The sequence below is a fragment of the Podarcis raffonei genome, chromosome 10, assembly GCF_027172205.1.
Source record: "Podarcis raffonei isolate rPodRaf1 chromosome 10, rPodRaf1.pri, whole genome shotgun sequence".
NCBI lineage: Eukaryota > Metazoa > Chordata > Lepidosauria > Squamata > Lacertidae > Podarcis > Podarcis raffonei.
Window position 1 is genome coordinate 45,478,082 of NC_070611.1, and position 20,702 is coordinate 45,498,783.

At 43.5% G+C, this 20,702-nt stretch overlaps 3 protein-coding genes across 6 annotated transcripts in view; 1 reads left to right on the forward strand and 2 right to left on the reverse strand.

Annotated features, from left to right (window-relative positions):
- The window catches only part of MEI1 (meiotic double-stranded break formation protein 1), a 39,773-nt gene extending 38,639 nt beyond the window's left edge, over positions 1-1,134 (reverse strand). The window contains exons 1-2 of the mRNA XM_053405972.1: positions 976-1,134; positions 409-532 (exon numbers count right to left, since the gene is read on the reverse strand). Of these exons, the coding sequence (XP_053261947.1) occupies positions 409-532; positions 976-1,113 (262 nt within the window). The 5' untranslated portion in view covers positions 1,114-1,134. The remainder of the gene's footprint in view (positions 1-408; positions 533-975) is intronic.
- A 74-nt stretch (positions 1,135-1,208) lies between these two features.
- SNU13 (small nuclear ribonucleoprotein 13) lies at positions 1,209-6,118 on the forward strand. Its single transcript, XM_053406580.1, has 4 exons — positions 1,209-1,347; positions 2,404-2,579; positions 3,833-3,953; positions 5,402-6,118. Exons 1-4 carry the CDS (start codon positions 1,209-1,211, stop codon positions 5,662-5,664), a joined length of 699 nt encoding a protein of 232 aa, XP_053262555.1. The 3' UTR covers positions 5,665-6,118.
- Positions 6,119-6,911: 793 nt separating this feature from the next.
- XRCC6 (X-ray repair cross complementing 6) lies at positions 6,912-20,593 on the reverse strand. 4 transcript variants are annotated; one of them, XM_053406737.1, is made up of 14 exons: positions 20,480-20,593; positions 19,229-19,247; positions 18,754-18,847; positions 17,808-17,920; positions 16,204-16,342; positions 14,672-14,926; positions 13,760-13,943; positions 13,326-13,512; positions 11,764-11,932; positions 10,770-10,931; positions 9,386-9,515; positions 9,178-9,278; positions 7,521-7,634; positions 6,912-7,323 (listed from the first exon to the last, which is right to left on the reverse strand). In XM_053406737.1, the coding sequence occupies exons 3-14, from the start codon at positions 18,830-18,832 to the stop codon at positions 7,124-7,126; spliced, it is 1,833 nt and encodes a 610-aa protein (XP_053262712.1). In that variant the 5' UTR covers positions 18,833-18,847; positions 19,229-19,247; positions 20,480-20,593; the 3' UTR covers positions 6,912-7,123. The 4 variants fall into 4 exon arrangements, with proteins under 4 accessions (XP_053262712.1, XP_053262709.1, XP_053262710.1 ...); XM_053406734.1 differs by having other exon boundaries at positions 6,912-7,326; positions 20,480-20,590; XM_053406735.1 differs by lacking the exon at positions 20,480-20,593 and adding an exon at positions 20,385-20,468 and having other exon boundaries at positions 6,912-7,326.
- Positions 20,594-20,702: the final 109 nt, after the last annotated feature.

The window sequence follows — 20,702 nt, forward strand, 5'->3', positions numbered from 1 at the left end:
AATCCAAAATTCTGTTTCACCCCTGTTGACTCTAAAGGGAAATCCAAAAATGGCTATAATTTTTCTTTCTTATTATGTAAGTAGATGAAATTCACAGGGAGAAAATGTGTCCCTCTAAACTTCAACATCCCTCCCCAAATCCCTGTGATTGGAGTGCATTTGGAAAATAATTCATTGAGATTAAAAGTTAGACCAACAGTTGTTACTTACCAGGGGCAGAGGAAAAGAATAGACATGTTAAACACAATCACACATTCTAGTTTGGCCTTTCCATCAGCTCATAATCTTAGCCTCTATGGTACACCATAGTGGAATAAAATACTTGCTTCCAATCTTCTATCCCAGAAAAGCCATGAGTAATACTTCTATACCTGTTACATTCATCAAGTTAGTATACTTTTCTCTTACCAAACAAAGTTGCTATGAAATGAGCACACACTCTTTCGTCTTGTGCAAGCAATGGCATGACCAGGGTTGCATGCCGAATCAGAACATCCCGAAGGCAGGAAAGCACATGTTTCTTGCGTACTAGCTAAATATTAGAAAAGCAAAACTGTATCAGTTATTTATTGAGAAAATTAAGCAAAGCTTAAAGCCTCATGCCAACCTGTACTGGAAGTTTTCAAATTCACTCTTAATTTCCTCCTAGAATGGAACACAGGATATAAAACTCCCTGTGTCTTTTACCCCCATCACCCAGTTATAGATCCCTTCTTGGGTCCTCCACAATCCATTCATCCAGCTCTACCTGCTACACCCCGCTTTCTTACTTAATTGTAAGCCTCTTTGTAAAGCCTGTTGTATGTACATGGCACCATCATCATTACTGTAACAAATGTCAAGAGTAAACAAGAGGCCTTGCACTGCGGATAGGTCAGAGCCCCAAAATACAGGGCACACAGACCACCGGGAAGGTGAGGCAAGGGGCAAGGGAGAATGGGTGCTGCTGGCACCCTCAGAGACGGGCGCACCCACCGAGGCCCCGCCATCCTGGAGCGTCTCAATGGCGCACGCCAAGCAAAGCGGCGAGGGCGGCAGCTCCAGGAGCCAGCGGGGGTCGTGCCGCGGGTGGAACCGCTCGCAGACGAGGAGCTCCGCCATCGTCGCCTCCATCCCTTCCCCGCTCTCCCTCCCTCCCTCTCTCGGATACCGGCTACCGCCAGAAGGCGAGAGCGAGAGATTTGGCGGCAAATGTTTGCGCAGGCGCAATGCCTGCCGCGCAGCGCCGTCCGAAGGAGCCTGCTGCGGAATCTGTAGCGCTTCCGAGGCTGCTTTCTGGTGGCTTCGCGGACTTAGAGCCCACCGACGGATTCATCCTGCGGAATGGAATGATTATTTACAGCACAGGTTGAATCATTTTCTTAAAAGGTTGTGGGTTGGGAGTTTTTTCCCCTTCGGTTTTTTTTAGTATACTTCTCTGTGTTGAAAACTGCTTTGGCAGGGGGTTGGACTCGATGGCCCTTGTGGTCTCTTCCAACTCTATGATTCTATGAATTTTTTCTATGAATTTCTTATGCTTGGAAGAACGTGGCGTGTAAATCCTGCACGCCAATAAAATGCACCTGAAACAAAGGCGGGGCTTGCCGCGCGATCCTAAGCATGCCTTCTCAGAAATCCCAAGAAGTGCATTGTGCATTATTCCCTAATGACCACTTAAGGAGTGGAAACCCCGCTGCACTCAGCGGGTCTTTAGTCATACAAACTGCGTAGAATTGCACTGTCAAGTGAATTGGACCTTAAGGATTGCATCCACATGTGCGCATTCGGGCAGGATTCTAGACTATTCCTCTCGATTTCCCCGAAAGGACTGTAGCTGAGTGGTTAAGTACCTGCTTTGTAGGCAGGGTGTCCCAGGTTCAGTCTCGGGCACCTCCATGTCGAATTGTGCTTCTGGAAACCTGGAAACTCGACGCCACTCGGTGTAAGCAATCCTGGACTTAGGTGGACCGATGATCTAATTTAGCTTAAGGCAGCTTCCACCGGCCTTGTGGTCTGTAAATTCAGGTTAAACTATTCCTGGCAAGCTGATGTAATTTTGAGGACGAGAGTCACACCTGTTTTAATTTCTGTCTCGCCGCTGCCAACTGCACAGGAGTCGGGAACAGGCAAAACCTAAATTTGAATCAAAGCACATTGTGGATGCGGCATATTGTGGATGGACCAGGCACTACATAGTTGTACTCTTGGCTGGCTGGCTCAAAATAACCACCGGATCAATTTCATTAAACGCCTTTATGGAGGAGGCGATCCCGCTAGGCTCCATGGGATTTGCTCCCTGATAAAATGCGCATAAGATTGCCGCATCCCCTCTGAGGGCCGGTCCAGTTCCTGAGAGTTTCTTTCCTAGTCCGCCAACGCTAGAGGTCGCAATGGCGAGATTGTGGGGGTTCATTTTCTCTCCCTAAAGGACGGCCTGCGCGGTGTTTCCTGTCCTTTCCCCCTCGACGTCACTTCCAAGAGCGCGCGCGTCTGCCTTGCGTTCGAGAGCGTTGCGAGGCTCTTCCTCCGTGAAGCTTTCGGGCCGAGAGGATCGATCCAGAGCCAAGCGCTTCGAGTGGTTCTTCTACTTCGCAGACATGGTGAGTGGACTCGGGGCGAGGCGGGCGGAGCAGGCGGGGACCCCGCTTTACGTCTGCGCTTGGGGTCCCTGAGGACGCCGAGCTGGCTTTAGTGGCGGCGGGGGAAGGGGGCGAGAAGGGTGGCCAGTGGAAATGTCACACGTGGGGAACGAGGAAGAGGCTTCCCCGGCATGGCCTGCCCCTTTCCTGTGAAAGGGGGGGGCTGCCACGTGCGAAGCAAGGAAGCCTCGGCGTCACTCACAAGGCGGCTGCTTCTTTTAATGTTCAAGTTGATGCGCTTTTTTAAGCAGCACTGATTTATTGGAGAAACTTCGCCGTCACTCGCGCCGCTTAGAAGCGCCTTTGTAGGCATGTTAGGGAGGCCAGGGCTTCATCTTGGCACCCACGTGCTCCTACTGCCTCGCTTCTCCGGTTGACTTCCGCTCTTTTTATTTCGCCCCTCCCCACCACCAACCATCCCATGATCACGCACGTAAGAATCAACCCCACCATAGGAGCCCCGTGTGAGGTTAGGCCAGTGGTTTTCAACCAGTGTGCTGTGGCACACTGGGGTGCCTTGAATTATGATCAGGGATGCCGTGGACAACACTGGCCCCTGGCCCTCTTCCGATGCCCTCGTGTCTCTGCCTCCCAAAGGCCTGCACAGCTGGCTACGAGCTCTGCAGGCAAATGGTGCCTCTGGGAGGCACCTCTCTTTGGGGTGGGGGTGCAGCTCAAAGACTAGAGGCGGTGGCAGCAGCTGCCCAGGGGACTCCTAAGGAGAAGAGGGTGAGGGAACACTCCACAAGAGAGGGTGTTCAAAAAAGGGTGAGAGGCTGCCAGCTCTGCAGGCAAGGGGTGACATAATTGGGCTCCTGAGCCCCACAGGGATGCCTCAGGAAGATGTAGTTGGGTAAGGGACTCAAAGGTTGAAAACCTCTGGGTTAGGCAGATTGCATGTGGCTAACCCAAGGATTTTCAGCTAGTTTCATGGCTGAATAACTACTTAAGACTCTGCCTGGGTTCCGTGGCCAATATGTATTTTGCCTCTTTTCCTCATTGGCTTGAGAGAAGCTGGAAAAAACGGAATACCTGAACAGTGGAAAGTCTTTTTTGAACCACATGTGGCCCTTCTAACATTGACCTAGCCGTTGTAGGAACTCGCAGACTTACAGAACTATCTTAAGTTACACAGAAAGAGGTAGCTGTGACAGCAAATGCTTGGAAGAAGAGAAATTGTTACCTATACCTTGATTCTTTGTTTCCTTCTATAGACTGAGGCAGAAGTGAATCCTAAAGCTTATCCACTAGCTGATGCTCAGCTCACCAAGACACTGCTTGATCTTGTACAGCAGTCCTGTAATTACAAACAGCTACGCAAAGGAGCCAATGAAGGTGAGATCGGGTTGAGCTTGTACCATTAATTGCCCATTCTTGTAGAGTATTAGGTTTGCATTGTCTCTTGTGGAAAAAGTAGTTCGTACTTTGCCTAAATATGCCCCCAAACACCTCTGTCTATTCTGTGGTTGTCATCCTGGTCTTGGGGATTAGATTAACTTGCTACTATCAGTCCAGACACCCTGACTTTTCTTACTCACTATTCCAGTTCTGCAAATTTGGGGCAGTAGCAGGAAGGTTATCACAAATAAGCATTCTTAGTTGGGGAGATTGTTTTGTTCATGGCCAAAAATTCCAGTGGGCCAATGGAAGTTTTAGGATCCACCCAAAAGTTCTTTGAATCCCTAGCTTGTCTTTGACAAGTAACGGAAACTTAATTTTTTGTAGAAGCCAAGAATTGTATTGTATTGATCTTTATTATGGCCATTGGCCCATCACACGACAGTTTCCCATACCACCATAATGTACTTAAACCTCCAAATTTAAAACCGCCAAGACTTACAAAAAACAGGCAAGAACCAAAGCAAAACAAAAACAAAAGACCAACATCATACATTACAATAAATTTGTAACATAAACATCGCCCTCTGCTCATAAATTAGTAGAAGACATCAATGGTGGTATCACCTAATTACATCCTAAAACATAGATCATAGTTTAAAGGGATTATCCGAGCCGCACAGGAGTCCGTTTCTCTTCTTTAGGGATAGGACGCTGATCAAGAATCTGGCAACCATGAGTGATCTTAGGGGGTCATCATCATTTAATAGATATCTCAGTTTAGCTTCATTCGTATCATCGGCAATTCCCTTTAGATATTGAGCAAGAAACGTGCTCCTGGCTGATGAGTGAAAAGCACAATCAAGAATTATGTGATGCAACGATTCCGGTGCCCCACAATTACAATCACATAAGAGCGATATCTGTCCATTGGAGAATCTATTTCTCAGCACGTTCGATGGGAAGGTGTTGAATCTTGCCTTTACAAAGGCATATCTATGAGCCGAAGAAGTTAAGGAATTCAAATAGTTTGGGAGCCTTAAGAGGGGTAATAAACCAAGGTTTAGAGGTGAGCAGGTACCATTGCCCAAGACCATTTTCTGCTGCAAGTCCATCTCCTCTAGTTTACAGGTTACTGTTCTTTTAGCTGGAACTATATCCTGCTCTAGTAATTTGGATGGGGAGATTCCCATTGCCGTAATTTTCAGTTGTAAATTTTTTACCCATGGGCTCTGGAAATCATCTCTCCACATACATTGTATCAAGTACAAGTTTGGGAGATTGTGCCTAGAAGCCAAGAAATTATCCAATAGATAGGTACATAAAACCTTTTACATTGGATTTGCCCTCTTAATGTTGCAACTAGCTGCTTGTTTGATTTTACTGAGTGAGTCCTGACAGAGTGAGGAAATGGAGTTTTCATTGTACCAATTTCTTTTCCACAGCTACTAAAACTTTGAACAGAGGCATTGCTGAATTCATTGTGATGGCTGCAGATGCGGAGCCCCTTGAGATCATCCTTCACCTCCCACTGCTTTGTGAGGACAAGAATGTGCCCTACGTGTTTGTGCGCTCCAAGCAGGCCCTGGGGCGGGCATGTGGTGTTTCTCGGCCTGTCATTGCCTGTTCAATTACTATCAAAGAAGGCTCACAGCTAAAGCCACAGATTCAGTCTGTCCAACAAGCTATCGAGAGACTATTGGTCTAAATCTTATCAGACCACTCACTTACTAAACTAAAATAACTCTGTGAAAGATGAGTCTTGTCACTTGTACAATGTTTACTACTGTTTTTGTTTTCTACCAGATCTCCCTTCTGCCTGCCTCCATTACACTTGCCATTTAGATGTTTAACAAGAGGATGTCCAGTCTTTTGTTTTAAATTCTTCATTCTGATGCAACTCTCCCCAGTGGAATTTTAGTTAGGCTATCCTTTTCGGCAATAAACAAACTTCAGTTGCAGAAGATTAGGCTGAAGATTTGTAAATACAAAACCTTGTTCTGGTCAATATGATGTTCACCCATTGAGGGTGTCCATCTTTCAAATACTACTACTAATACAACTTGATAAGAACACTGTTAGAAATAAAGGGCAGATGAAATAATATTGTCAAAGGCAGTGGCTTTAACTTTTTATATATATTAAAAACACAATTATGTTTGTATGTTGTGTGATCTCAGTCTTTTGTGTGGTTTAAAATATTTGCTGGATGGCCCGAATATAACAGGATGACTAAAGCCTTTGTCACTATGTTTTATATGGGACCAAGTTCTTATGAATATAAGCTATCAAAGTTTGCATCTTCTGCAAGAGGGAAGAAATAATTTATTAGGTACTAGTGACCTGGATAAATTCTTCTTCGTGAAAACAATCCCCAGCAGCTTCAAACAGATTGGGGATGGGGAACCTTTTTCAGCTCCAGGGCTGCATTCCCTTCTCGGCTGAGAGCCATGTGCCACTGGTAGGTGAGTCCAGAGTAGAAAGTATAATACAGTGGTACCTCGCAAGACGAATGCCTCGTAAGACGAAAAACTCGCAAGACGAGTTTTTTGAGTTGCTTCGCAAGACGAATTTCCCTATGGGCTTGCTTCACAAGACGAAAACGTTTTGCGAGTTTGTTTCCTTTTTCTTAAAACTGTTAATACCCAGGGAATCTGTGCTTCGCAAGACGAAAAAACTCGCAGAACGAATTAATTTCGTCTTGCGAGGTACCACCGTAATGATAATAATTGCCATAAAGGCAAGGGCTGAGGGACATGCACGGTCGGTCAGACCTTTCTAAGCATCATGTCAGTCTCCTTGGGCCACAACAACTGAAACTAATCCCATATAATTTGTGCTGTGGACACTTCACTGAATCTGCAGCATCAAGTTCTGCATGAATGCAAGCAACTCTGTGCTCACTATATGTTTATGAAACAGCAAAAGAAACAAGAAGAAAAGCAGGGACAGATATACATAACAAGCTCATTTATTAAGACACGTTTTCATTAAGCCTAGTTCAGGTGGGGAGAATGAAGCATTTTCCCATTAATAAATCCTCATTATTACATAGTCTTAACCTCTCAAGAAAAAATAAATCCCTGCTCCCTTTGATCTATGGCTACAAAGATGCTGCACCCCTTTTCCTTGTCAAAATCTTAGGGAGGAGACTGAGCATAGAACTCTCAGTGCCTACTGAAGTATTCAGTCACAGCATCTAAGAGTTCTTGCTTCTTTGTTCCTGCTGTCAGCTTGTAATTCCTGCACACTTCCTTTAAAACTGGCACAGTCAGTTTACCCAAAGTGCCTTTTTGAACATGATTCCTCAGGTCTTCTTCAGAGATTTCAATCTTTGCTTTCTTTTCTAGTGGCATGGTACCATCCCCTGCTGGAAAGAGATTTTTTGGATTAATTGTGTGTTTCCAATACCTTGTTATAAATAAAGTATATCTTATACAGCTATTACAAAATATCCTGCAAAAGTACACTAGCCCATGATAATCCAACCACAATCTGGTGTGAGCAGAAAATGAACTTGGAGGATGTAGCTACCTCTCTCTTTGGGTTCTGTTGCAATCTTACCTTGTTTACGTTTTGTGGTTTTCCCATCCGGATCATAGCCTGGTGGGTAAACTAGTTGTTTGAACTCTTCTGCAAGATTACCCAGTCTGCAATCCATCTCCTCAACCTTGGGCACTGGAGAATAGGGAGAAAATGTCTGCATACCACACCTCAAAACAGCAAAAATATTCAAATATACAGAAATAATGGTTCTACAGAGGAAACATACAAAACACTGAGCTTTAAGGTAGATCGTTCAAAACCACAACTGAAATAAATACAAATTATAAAACCATTTTAATTTGGAAAATGGCGTATCTAAGACAAAAGTGAGCCACAATGAAATGGGGAAGCAAAAAGCTAGAATATACTGGAAAGACTGAAGAGCTCCTTAATTTTTGCTTCAGTCTTCATGAACTAATAATCAGGTCTGTTAGCAAAAATGGTGCTTACACTGATAAAGGAGGAACCATAGATCACAGAATAGAGTTGTAAGGGTCCCACAAGGATCATCTAGTCCAACTCCCTGCAATGCAAGAATCTTTCACTCAATGTGGGGCTCAAACCCATGGCCCTGAGATTAAGAGTCTCATGCTCTACCAACTGAGCTCCATTGTTTCTAAAACCTCAAGAAAACAGGAGGGCTAAGGCCCTTTTTTATGAGATCCTGATTATTTCATGCAGTCAAAAATAAGATTCAAAATTGAATTTTTGCTATCAGTTTATGACATGAAAGGCACATTGTGGTTCTTATGTAGTCTTTACCCCCCCAGGGTGAATTGAGGCAGTGGCTGGTGCCAGAGCTAACGTCCACCCACCTCTCACATTTATACACTCATTCAAACATATTCTCGCATTCACCAATTCTTTCCCCGACACACACAGGCCCACAACTTTCCCCACTCACTATTATTATTATTACTACTACTACTACTACAGCTGACACACATTGACATCTCTCCCCACCCACCCACCCACCCCTCTCTCACATGCCCATGCATTTCAACCTCCCCAGCGCTCCAGATTCCCTCAGAGCTTGACAGCAAACTTGGCTGCATTGGGATTACTGGAGAGCAGAGGTTTCAACCTCTCTCCCTACCCATCCCAATGATCCGAAATGCATCCTGTCCCAATACTGCTTTGGGCTAACAGCAGCATGAGCCAGTATCTTGGCTGCATGGGGAGTGTTGGGGAGAGCCGGTTACCCTCCCCTTCACAGCAATCCCAATGCAGTCATAATTGCTATATCCATGTGTTGTTCATCAGCACAGAAGGTGGGGGGAACCTTTGGCCTCCAGGTGTTGCTGACGCGCAACTTCCATCAGCTCCAGAGAGCATGGGCAATGGAAGTTGGATGATGGAAGTTGTGGCTCAGCCATTTCTGGAGGACCAAAGATGCCACACACCTGCAGGACGGGAACACCTCTCTTTCCCTCACAATACAGTTGATGGTTAATCTGTCAGGCAGTGGTGACAAAATGAACAGGGCTCCCCAGGGTCTCATGTGAGCCACAGGTTACCCACATTTGCTTCAGCTGCAACTCACTTTAGTCTAAAACCTGCAATTTTTTGTATGATGTGCAAACATACCATTGGATTAAACAGTTCGTTGCTTGTGGGAAATTCCAAGGACTGCAACGGGGAAAATGTCAAACTACACCCACTAAATTAGTCTTACCTGTCAGATCTTCAGCTTTTTCAGGTTCCAGTAAGTCCAGGGCCAAGGCCTCCAGGTTCATATAGTGCTGCTGTAAAACCGGATTCTCAAAGCTCTCACTCCTGTTGAAATCCCGGGTTAAAGTATCAATGAGCGACAGTGCCACTGGGTTGTCCAAGAACTGTTTGCACATGGGCATTGATCCTGCCTTCCTCCCATCTCTACTCACCTGTACTTGAACCGAAGCTTGTGGACTATTTCCCTCATTTTGCTTACTTGTTCTTGATTAGCTTGGAGCTTCTCTGTAAAGTCAACTTTCCGTTTGTCGTCCGCATAAGGTAGGAAAATTAGATGAAACCCTAAATAGAAGGAACGAATATATACATGAAAGAAATGAGATACTCAAAAATGTTCCCAAATGCTCATATTTCTAACAAATGATCTACAGATCTGAAGTCACATTATCGTTAGGGTTGCCACTTAGATTGAAATCAACATGTGAATGCTTGATTACTAACTAAAACTACCAGTTGTGAACTAGTTGTTTTGAGTGTCAGTGAATGGGAACGTTTTGAAGTCAACAGAATAATTTGTCAGAATAGGGACATAATGTACAAAAGATATTAACAGAGGCAGACCAGAAAAAAGCTACAGCATGTCTTAATTTATTTTATTAGAAACAACTCAGAATAAGACATCTTTAAATACCCATAGTGAGAGCAATAAGCCAGGAAAAATATTATGATATACTACTTAACCAAAGAGTAAAATGTATTTCACCCCACAAGCAATTGAGGAATTTTTTTCTACCGTTATTGATAAACATTTCTGGTCTGCATTCTGGTTTTGCTCTAAAACTAGTCCACAAATAACAGTATCTCATGATAGATATGCCATCATCTCAGCTAGAAGATAGAAATTCCTGTTCTGAGAAACATCACATAGGCTAGGAAGAAGATCTCAACAGCTTCTAAGATATAGCTCATGGAAGTTTGCAAGGTGAAACAGGCAGAGCCAAGATCCCACACACAAAACATGGAGACTTTGAAGGAGTTTGGGGAAAGGAAAGACTGGAGGCTGACTAGGATCTTTGCCTGGCCCAAAAATCTGTTCTTGAGAGTTAAGAGTAACTTCCAGAATAGGGTGGTATTAGGTGGCAGGCAGGACTCTGTGCACTGAGCGTAGAAATTGGTGGTATTTGGATTACCTTACAAAAGCAGAAATATTCTCACTAAGGCATCTCTGGGTCCAGTTTTGTTAAGTCTGGAGGAACTAACCTGATGCAATTAAATAGTGGGATATTGAAATGAACCCCAAAATTATCTTGTGTGTTATTGATTACCTAACTGTAGGAGATGAGATACCCTTAATGAATTCGTCAGAAGCAGCCAAAGTAATCCAAACCATACACAGGAAACTATATAAGACACCAGTGCATAAAAAGTAATGCTAATATTATACAAGATGGGGGATAAATCTATAGCCACTCCATGCTGCTCATAAAAATATAAACCGTCACTCCTTAAATTAGATGGCAGAAAAAACTTTTGACAGTGGCAGAACAACACCACACTAGCCATCTGTAAGACAGAAATGCCAGCAACTCCAGTTACCTGAGGGGGCCACCTGCACATTCTGCTCATCCAACTCTTCTTCCTGAGGAACCAGGGCTATAAACCGAGGAGGAGTGTTCCGACGGGGTGTGTACCTGCATACAGCCATCACCCCTTTCTCCAGACACTTTGTCAGCAGGGCATTAAAGAGTGTGGTGCTTCCTAAAAGCAAAAATCCATGCTTGTTACTTTAATGAAACAACTCTGGTGGCTCAAAACACATCTGAAATAACTACATCAAGCTTCTGCAGAGGACTATATGCAACTATATCTCTCTGTGTGTGGTTGGTTACCATGGTTTTGGGACAGACAGGTATAGTTTCTGTTTTTTTGTAAATGTGCTTCTTTTCTAAATGGTAGCAATAATCAGCAGCTCAAAAGTTTAGTTGGGGTGGGCGGGCAGAAGCCCGAGAGAGGGCAATCTCCATGGCAACCTCTTTAAGTTTTGAAATTTCCTCAACAGAGGCGTACCTGGCGCCTTCATTACGTAGTTTCCATTGCATGCTGAAGACACACCTCTTTCCCCACCCTATTATTTTAATGGTTTTTGTTTTGAAATCATTTTAATATTGTACTTTTAAATCGCTGTAACCCACCCTGGGACCTTGTGGTGAAGGGCAACAAATCAAATCAATATAATGTATTTGATTTCTTATCCACCCTCCAGGGTGGATGTTGGGAGTTGACCAAGCTACTTGCTGTTAGATGACTGTTGTCCTACACCATGGGATTTAACCTGTGCAGCCACAAGGTTTCATCCTGAGTGATTTTAACATATATATATATATAATGTTTGGAATTGATAAGGAATGCAACCTTATCAATATGCTAATCAATGCACTAAGCCAATCCTGCTCTGTGCCCTGACTGGTATGGGTCCAAAAAGTCGACCTCATATCATCATCCCCTATCTTCATGTTTGAAATCCTGCTCTGCACAATGAAATTTCACTGTCAAGTTACAAAGCAGACTATCCTTCCCACAATATGCTTACCACTAATCAAAGACTCTTCAGGATAGATGAACTGGGCAGGCCTGATGTGATGGTGTTGTTTCAACATTACCAGGGGCTTGAAGCCAATCAGATACAAGCCTTGTGGCTCAAACCTTTTTGCTTCTTCCGTCTCCTCTTTCTCCAGCACAATCTGACGGTTCCCATAGATCTACAAAAAGGAAGCAGGGGGAAGAAAAGTAGCTAGAAAAATAACAAGCCTCGGGCCCAAGTGATGTAAAATATAGGTCTAGTGTTAGTGGAAACATAATCATGCCTATAGAGTCTAGCAAATCTGAAGTTACACTGTAAAAAGTCAGCGAAAAGATCTATGGTAAGCCTCTGGGTGAAATTATTCTCGTCTCACTCGCTAAGAGTAATTTTATCAGACAGCTACTCCTGTTTTTATCCACATATTGTAAATCAGGGGTGGCTAACCTCTTGATCTCCAGGTGTTGCTGAACTACTACAACCCCCATCATCCCTAACTCCTGGCCATGTTGGCTGGGGCTGATGGGAGATGGACTCAAACAACATCTGGAGGACCACAGGTTAGTCACTCCTATTTCAAAAGCTCCCACTTGCAGTGGGTTCCCTCTCTTTGCACCTCAGGGTGGGAATAGCTATTCCAGGGGTCCACAAATTTAGGCTGCCTTTGGTAGTCAGCCAGAATTTTGACCCTTCCCCAACATTCTCCCAACATTGTCCCAATTGATTCTCAGGCTTAGATCACTTTTAAAAAGCAGCCGTCTGGGGACAATCCCTGGTTCTTCTGCACAGTTCCAAGCTCAAGAGGAGAGCCAGAGATTGTCCATGATGCACAGGACCTCTGAGGTCCTTGGAACTAGAACCGCAATATAAACAAAACTGGTCATGTCATGCAGCAAAACCATTCATATGAACACACTTTTGTTAAATGCTTGCCAAAAACATTTTTGCAACATTAGCCACCTGATCTGCAACATATAAAGGTAAAGGGACCCCTGACCATTAGGTCCAGTCGTGGCCGACTCTGGGGCTGCGGCGCTCATCTCGCTTTATTGGCCAAGGGAGCCGGCGTACAGCTTCCGGGTTAGCTTTATTCCTTGTGGAGATCATTTATTTGCATGCTACTTCCATTAAAAAAAAACAAAAAACTAGTTGACTGTCCTTTAAAGACCTTGGAAATTAGTGAGAACTACCTGCCAAAAGACAGAAAGTTATGCTTGAAGAAAATGGAAAATTAGAGAAAATGCTTAAAGCAATTGCCAGTGTTTGACACAACAGGGCCCAATTATTTGCAAATAATTATTTATAAAATTATTCCTCTACTCGTAGCCCAACCCAGAAGTCTGTTGGGGAAAGGGAAGAAAAATCAGTACATATATAATCTTTGGTATATAAATATTAAAGAGACCTTATGTGTTACAATGGAACACAGGGTCAGGTTGTTAGGGCTTGCTAATCACAACAGGTGCTATGATGTGTCTGGATTGTTTCTTCCATTTTTAAAAATTGGCTTGCAAATTCTGCCAATGGAAAATGGGGGAGAGGAGACTGAGTAAATAATTATCAAAGTACCTTACCTGAGCCCTCTTGGTGTCACTTGGCAGAAGCAAACTACCCGTCTGTCGGTTAAAGGTTCGAGTTTTTGTTTTCACTGGCTCATTGGTTTCTCTGTAAAGCCTCACTGGGGGCTGCTTGTAAGCTTTCTGCACTAAGTTGAAAATGCCAACAGAAAGAGCCACATCTTTTCCCAGATACAAATTCAGCCTGCCAAGAATCAACAAATGCAGATTGAAGCTTTCTAGATCCTGTATTGTCTTTAAAGAGATAAAAGCATATGAAAAGATTCTCATCCCAAAACAACACAAAGGAAACTTTCCACAACTTAACACTTATGTTAAAGTACATAATGCTAAGTGGCTGGCATTTATTGAGAGGAAGTATTTTCTCCAAAATCTCTCTTGACCACTACCCCACAAGAGGAGGAGAATTTAAGTTTTTTCTCAATACACACCTGGCTAAAGCTCGCTTCCTGGTCTCTTTTGCTCGTACTTTCTTCATGAGGTCTTCTAGCTTTCCAGACTCATCAAACTGGACTCCCAAGTCCTCATCTTCTGCTGTATTAATTATATCCCTGTAGAACAAGGAGATATCAAACCCCCCAGGCTTCTTCAAGTGCATTAAGTCAAGGTAGATACCTGGAGTCAAAACAGAATTGGAGCAATATAGATTACCAATTTCCTAGAATGTTAAGGGTTTTCATTTTGCAAAAGAGCTTAAACAGCCCCAGAATGAAGCACAGGGGTCAGGGAAGGAACAAGAAGCATGCGTGCCGCCTTGATTGAGAGGGCCCTGGCTGCGTGACATCAGTGTGCCATGCACGTGACATCATTGTACTCTGCGGTGTGTGCACATGATGTTGACCACCAAAGAAATATGGAGGGGGAGCACCCCTCTGATTTGGGAGGCCCTTGGTCCTCACAGCTCCGCATACTTGGCACCTGTGGCATGAAGCAGAGAGTATGGAGTTCATACTAGTAAGGGTTAATGAACACCAATGTTCTCCATTAGCCTGCTTTCAAATTCAGCCACCAATCACGTTCTGCACTATGCTAAACAGCTTAAAAGAAGTTGAATGCACAAGCAAGTTCAAATACCCACTCATGCCATAAAGCTTTCAAGTGGGTGACCTTGGCCTGGTCACTATCTCTTAGAGTCAGATTAACCTAACTCACAGAGTTGTAAGAATACAGGAGGATGGGGTAGAACCACACATGTCTCCATCAATTTCTTGAAAGAAAAGTGGGAGAAAAATGTAATAAATGATTGTGCCCTAAGATTACTTATAACAAATAGCATTGGGAACCAGTTTTGCAAACAGTTTAGTTCGCTAAGAGGCGGCACCATTTTAGTTTGAAGTACTGACCTGTCTCTCGGAGGTCAGCAGCTTTGGTCCTAGCAAATTTGGCATTCACGCTGTCTTGACCGTGAGGGTTATCTTCATTGGTGAACAGCATGATCCTTTTGTGGCTCATCTTGAGGCGGACATCACTGAAGAGATTTGAGCAAACCCAGAATGCCTCACCTAGTGAGTAGTCAGCACTATGGCCAAAGGATTTGTGGAAGAGCGCTCTCCCTTGCTCTCCAGTGTACTTGGCCAGCTCTAACACTCGTTTTGCCCCTAAAAAAAGAACAGAAAATGAATGACGACAGTTCAGTGTTGTCCTACAAAACACAAAGAGCACTACTCATTTAAGCCATGATATGCCAGAATTTGCAGATCTTTCAGTAGTTTGTCTATGATGTTTCTCGTTCAACTTATGAAAAGAGATCAAGTGTTCATTAGAGCAGTTCTCTGTGTGCAACAAGGACTACTGCCTTTTCTTAGTTGCTGATGAAACTTGGCTCAAAACTGGAAAAGGCCTGAAATTGCAAGTTTGGCTAAGTGAAGCCTGAGGAGCATCAGAGATGAACGAAGTAACTAACTTCAACATTTGGTGATAGAATTTATCCACAAAAAACTTTCTGAGTATTTTGGAAGAAACAACAAAATACGTAAGTGGATGACTGAATCGCATTTGGTTACCAATGTTGGTGATGGTTTTAATTAAATCTGGAGTTAAACTTTGTAATCATTAAAACTATATACATTTTTTGAAACTGGACTAAGCTGTAGTTTCTGGGATATGAGATTTCCTATGCAGCTCCCTGCAGAACCTAATGCCATAACAAACACAAAAATCGATGGGTGAAATTGAGCAAAGTGTGAATGGATATCTGCTACAAATGATTGGGGAACTCTCTCTAGCAGGTTTTGGGGGTGCACAGTGGGCTGGAGGGAGAAGTGAAACCAGAAGTCCCATTGCATGTGGATTTCCACTTTGCAAGGAGGAGTTACTGCAGAACTGTTCTGGTTTGACTAATGGCTGCATTACACTTAGCCTATTAGCCTAACGCTAGTTTCTTTATGACTTCTAACATTAGCTTACTGAAATGGATTTTCGACTGTAGCTTGCAAGTGTCTGAAGCTACATGTCAAGCCGTGTGACACACGTCAAAGATTCCACAAATGGGTTGATGGGGGCATACTAAATATGGAGCAAGCTGCTACAACACAATGACTTCACTACAGACTGAACTCTGAAATGGACAGAACCGTAGATTGTCACCAAGTGCAAAAGCCACTTGAGTTGATACTGGTTTAGAAAATTGCATCTTAAACAAATATGTGAATGGGGGGGGGGGAGCAGACAGCCATAGGGAGGAGCTCTTCCTCCAGTTTTGACTATTAGCAAGTATTTACAAAGCAGCAACACTGGCAGAATTTAAGTATTTTAAAAGCATCAACCCTAAGCAGTGTGCAGAATAAAACAGTGGGCCACCTCTGCTACTCAAAGTACCATGTCTCATTCCTGTATTCTTCCTTCACAGTTACACCTCATATTATTATATATTTACCTGGATTGTCCAAATCCTGAAGAACATAAATGTGTTTAAAATCCACAGAATTCTTATGTTGCTCAGTACCATAAAACACAACACCAAGAAGGTCTCGGTCATGGCTGATGATCTTGTTTGTGTACACATTCTTAATGCACTGGTAAAAAAAAGTTCAAGTGAGATGGGAAAAGAGAGGAAAAGGACCACTGAAGAAAACAGCGTTTACACATCAAAGATGGTGTTAAAACATCTAGAAATACTTCCAAGACTGCCACAGTGCTTTAAGACATTTCCCCCCTAACTCCACAGGACATTTATAGATGAGAGAATCTAGATGTTCAACACTGAATTGGCCCATCTAGCACAGTGATGTCTACACTGACTGGCAGTGACTCTCCAAAGTTTCATAGCAGTCTTTCCCAGCACTTCCGGGAGGTGCCATAAATTTAGCTGTGGCCCTTTTAGATGCAAAGCATGTGTTCCACCACTGAGCAATGGCCTTCCGCTTCATTCTATCTTGTTGGTATTCTCAGAATTGTGCTGGACTGCAATCCTAAAATGGAAGCAAGGCAACTGGACACAGGTGGGCCTCACTCCTGAAGCAATACATGCAAGATTTCGTTTCTTTTCATTTTTTTGGTCTCACACTTTGATTTTTGCAGAACCAAGGTCCATCCATTTTTTAAGCAGGGCTGGCTAAACTGTTTGGGCCTGAGGGCTGCATTCACCCACAGACAACCCTCCAGAGAGCTGCTTACCAGTAGTGGGTGTAGCCATCCACACTTTCAAACTCATAGTCCACACCTCAGCTGATCACTGCAGATTGGCTAAAAGGTGGGATATAATTCCCTCTGCACTGTTGAAATAATCATTCTGATTCATGGGGAGTGGGGGGTTTACATCCTCCATCAGGGCACTCGGCTGGGCAGAGTTTGAATCCTATCTGCTCACCCTAGAACTGTTCTACTTTATTTATTTTCCCCCTTTTGCCACTACCACCAGAATTGTTGGGGGTTTTGGTGAACACAGCAGCAACTAACATTTAGAATGTATAATAAGCTGGCAAAGGCAGCAGGAAAGGAGAGAATCAGCAGCTTCTAGAAGTGTTCCTTTTGCAAACTCAGGAATGGAGAGGGGTTTTCAAAACTGCATAAAATTGTGCCAAATAGCACTCAGGAAAGTGCCCCAGTACCACAACACACAGAACTCAGGAACTATGCTTAGACTAAAGAATGTATTTTTTATTGTAGCACAGCACAGGGACAATGCAATTGCCTGCTTTTCAAGTGTTTAAACTCTCCCATAGATGAAGACAGAAGACAACCATTTCCAGAGAATGTTGCTCTGCTCCCATATTTGGTTTTTAATTTTAAGAACACAACTTTCATCTAAATTTCTATAAACTGAAAAGAATTTAACAGAAAAGTAGAAGTCAGCATTACTTTGTTCCCTCTGCATAAAATGCCTTTCATTATCCTAAGGAAAATGGAATAATATGGCAACTGCCAAAACATAAAACAGAACTGAAAGCTAGTTCTATCAGGTTATACTACAAACAACACATTTAAGGAACTTTCAAAACATACAATATGTAATATTAAATTTCTGAAGGGTCATCTTACCTGGATTGTCATATCAAAAGGAGTCAAATCACCATTATCATAGGAATCAAACATGGCTTTTGAGGCATCCACTAAGAAAACCAAGGTATCCCGACCTGAATATTTATATTCTCCTACGGAGAAAAAAATGTCAAACCCTGTATGCAAATCATTCTCATTTTACTCAATTCTTGTACTTCACTATGTTGCCTTATTACAATTCACACATTCTTTAGACTATGCACAATTAAACTTGGTCTTAGTAGAAGAAAGGGTATGCATTTGTACAGCCATGATGGGCTAAGAGACGACCGCTTTTTCTCAATAGGCTGCCTGCACCACGACTCATCATGCCTTTCACTGGTATTGCAGTGGTCAGTGTGTTTGTCTTACCAAGAAACTGCATAAAGCAGCCCACTCTAAGAGCACATAAAGTGACATCAGCCTTTTGCAGACAGTGCTCTCATGCTTTCACCTACCTCTGTACCACAAAGGCTAAGCACTTGCCTTCTTAAAAAAGCAAAAGCAGCCCAGGTTTCTTAGCATCCTGCACCGGTAATCAAGAGTAGCAAAATGTTATAAGTACGGTATGCCACAAAGTGTTTCACATATACAAATGCTAGTTAAACTACTGGCTCAGCTGTACTGGTTCCCAGATATTTTCAGTATTGATGTGCTAGATTAGCTGCAAGCTAAAATAACTTTAACTCATCTATAATAAATAATTAGCCCACATAAGCCTATAGACCCGTGGTTCCCAATACACACCCACAGGGGGGCAATTTGATTTTTAAGGAGGGCAATTCGAGAAAGAGTTATTAACAGTGAATGGCCTTTTAGGCTTCTTCCACAGGAATAGGAATTCACTTTTTAAATAATAAGAATTATATTTCACAGGGGCGGGAATCAGGATTTTATAGATGCTTAGGTGGGGAACGGCCAAAAAAGGTTGGGAACCAATTCTTACCAATTGTTTCAACATCTTCATTTTGTTCCTCTTCTTCTTCACCTTCCTCATTTTTGTAGTATGATAGCCAGTCTGCCATGGCTTTCACGTTGTGCTAAGGAGAATGAACAAAGAAGGTAGATATACTATATTACATGTGCTTCCAGGCATCCCCTAAAATCATGACTTTGACAGGATAAACAGTAGGTGGGAGAAGAGGAATGTTGTTGCTTTTTTCAAGCTGGCAGTCTTACACAGCTGCTTTTCAGCAAACACAAAAAAGGCTGTTCATGTATCTCCCACACATAACACTTTGGCTCTGTCTGGCATCCCCAAACCCCATCTCGTATCACAATGGCTCTCTCAACAACAGCCCATGGAATAAAATGAGCTACGAATGGAATATGATTACATCTGTGTCAAATTTACAGTTAAAATACAATACATACAGCACTACTGCAGGGAGGTAATTTGAAGCTTGAAAAAAGTCACTTACCTGTCAGTAAATAAGTGGTCTGCCATAGAGAGAGAAAAGGAAGAAAATTCAAGTAAGCTCTGTTGTATTCATTTCACCAGCACATTAATCTTTACAGTAGCATGGTAAGAAACTGGCATATTGAAAATAAATCAGACATGTGTGAAGAATCACAACTATTATTTTAAGGCAGTTTTAGACTCTTCACATTGTTAAATACAATGACAGTTGCGGGGAGGGGGACTCAGGAGAAACATTGTTGCACACCACTCCAGTCTCCAAGCAGTGAGATCCCAGTGGTTTCAGATGCTATGCCCAGGGTTAATGTTTCCTTTTGGAAATGAGGCACAGCGGAGATTGTGGTGTCTTTATGATAGATGGTTTATTTACACATATGTACAGTGGTACCTTGGTTCCCGAACTCAATCCATTCTGGAAATACGTTTGACTTCCAAACCGTTTGCAAACCAAGGCGCAGCTTCTGATTGGCCCCAGAAATAATGCTGACAGCCAAAATGGTCATTCAGCTTCTAAAAAACATTCACAAACCAGAACACTTACTTCCGGGTTTGCGACATTCGGGAGCCGATTTGTTCAGGAGCCAAGCCATTTGGGAACCAAGGTACCACTGTATATAACCAGAGCCTACAATGGAGGGGTTCACTACATTAACACCCCCAGAGGTTATTGTTTCTCCCATAACTATAACCTTGGTTTCTAGCAGACATCAGCAATGGCTTTCTCCCTTCCTTTTCCTGCAACCTTTTTTTCCTCTAGGTCACAACACAGCCACCTCCCAACTCTGGCTTTTGTCCTTCTAACTCACTGAGAGCTGGAGGAAGCGCCCCCACCCATTTGGCCTCTGGCACAGAGCCTCCTCTCCATCGCTTTCTTAATGGCTCATCACCTTTCCTTTGTTCTCTTAACAGCCCAGGCAATTTCCTCATGAGGAAGCTGGCCTGCCTTCTATTTCAACCCTTGCTGGATCCAGGAGTTCAGGAGGCTTGATTAAAATCGGACACCTACTGGATCCAGCAATTTAGGGAAGTCTGGCATCCCCAAACACATGTCAATATGCACGTGTGTGTGTGAACAAGACCTGGGGCCCTACTGTAGGCAGAAATCAGAAAATAAGGAGCTTCCTTAGCTCCCGCAAAGCAGTCCGTTCCCAACCCACGGCCACTAAGTGCACCAGCTCGGGGGCGGCGCCCCCCTCAGACGTGGAAAGGCTGCACCGCAGCAGCAACCAGCAGGCGGGAAAACTGCAGTTACCTGAATTTCCCCGAGCGCCTCTTTTCGTCCCCGACACCTTACTAAACCCGGAATCTGTCAGTCACGCCTAACCCCCGCCCCTAACAGCGCAGTTGTCCAATGGGGAGGGGAAAGCAGGCTGCGCCTTATCCCAAACGTGCCCGCCATAGCCCTGCGATCAATACTCACCATAGACTTTAAAAAGTAGAGATTCACACTGACTTCTCAACTTCGGGCTCCTTTA

Bases quoted from the DNA above. Each gene is read 5' to 3' on its own strand.
- XRCC6 (XM_053406734.1), bottom strand. From the start codon at position 18,832: ATGGCAGACTGGCTATCATACTACAAAAATGAGGAAGGTGAAGAAGAA. The intron at 9,279-9,385 runs GTGAGTAGAGAT...GGATTTCAACAG, and splicing joins AAGCTTCGGTTCAAGTACAG to GAGTGAGAGCTTTGAGAATC. The intron at 7,635-9,177 runs GTAAGACTAATT...CCTATTCTCCAG, and splicing joins AAAAGCTGAAGATCTGACAG to TGCCCAAGGTTGAGGAGATG.
- SNU13 (XM_053406580.1), top strand. From the start codon at position 1,209: ATGCCTGCCGCGCAGCGCCGTCCGAAGGAGCCTGCTGCGGAATCTGTA. The intron at 1,348-2,403 runs GTTGAATCATTT...TTTTCTCTCCCT, and splicing joins AATGATTATTTACAGCACAG to AAAGGACGGCCTGCGCGGTG. The intron at 2,580-3,832 runs GTGAGTGGACTC...TTCCTTCTATAG, and splicing joins TCTTCTACTTCGCAGACATG to ACTGAGGCAGAAGTGAATCC.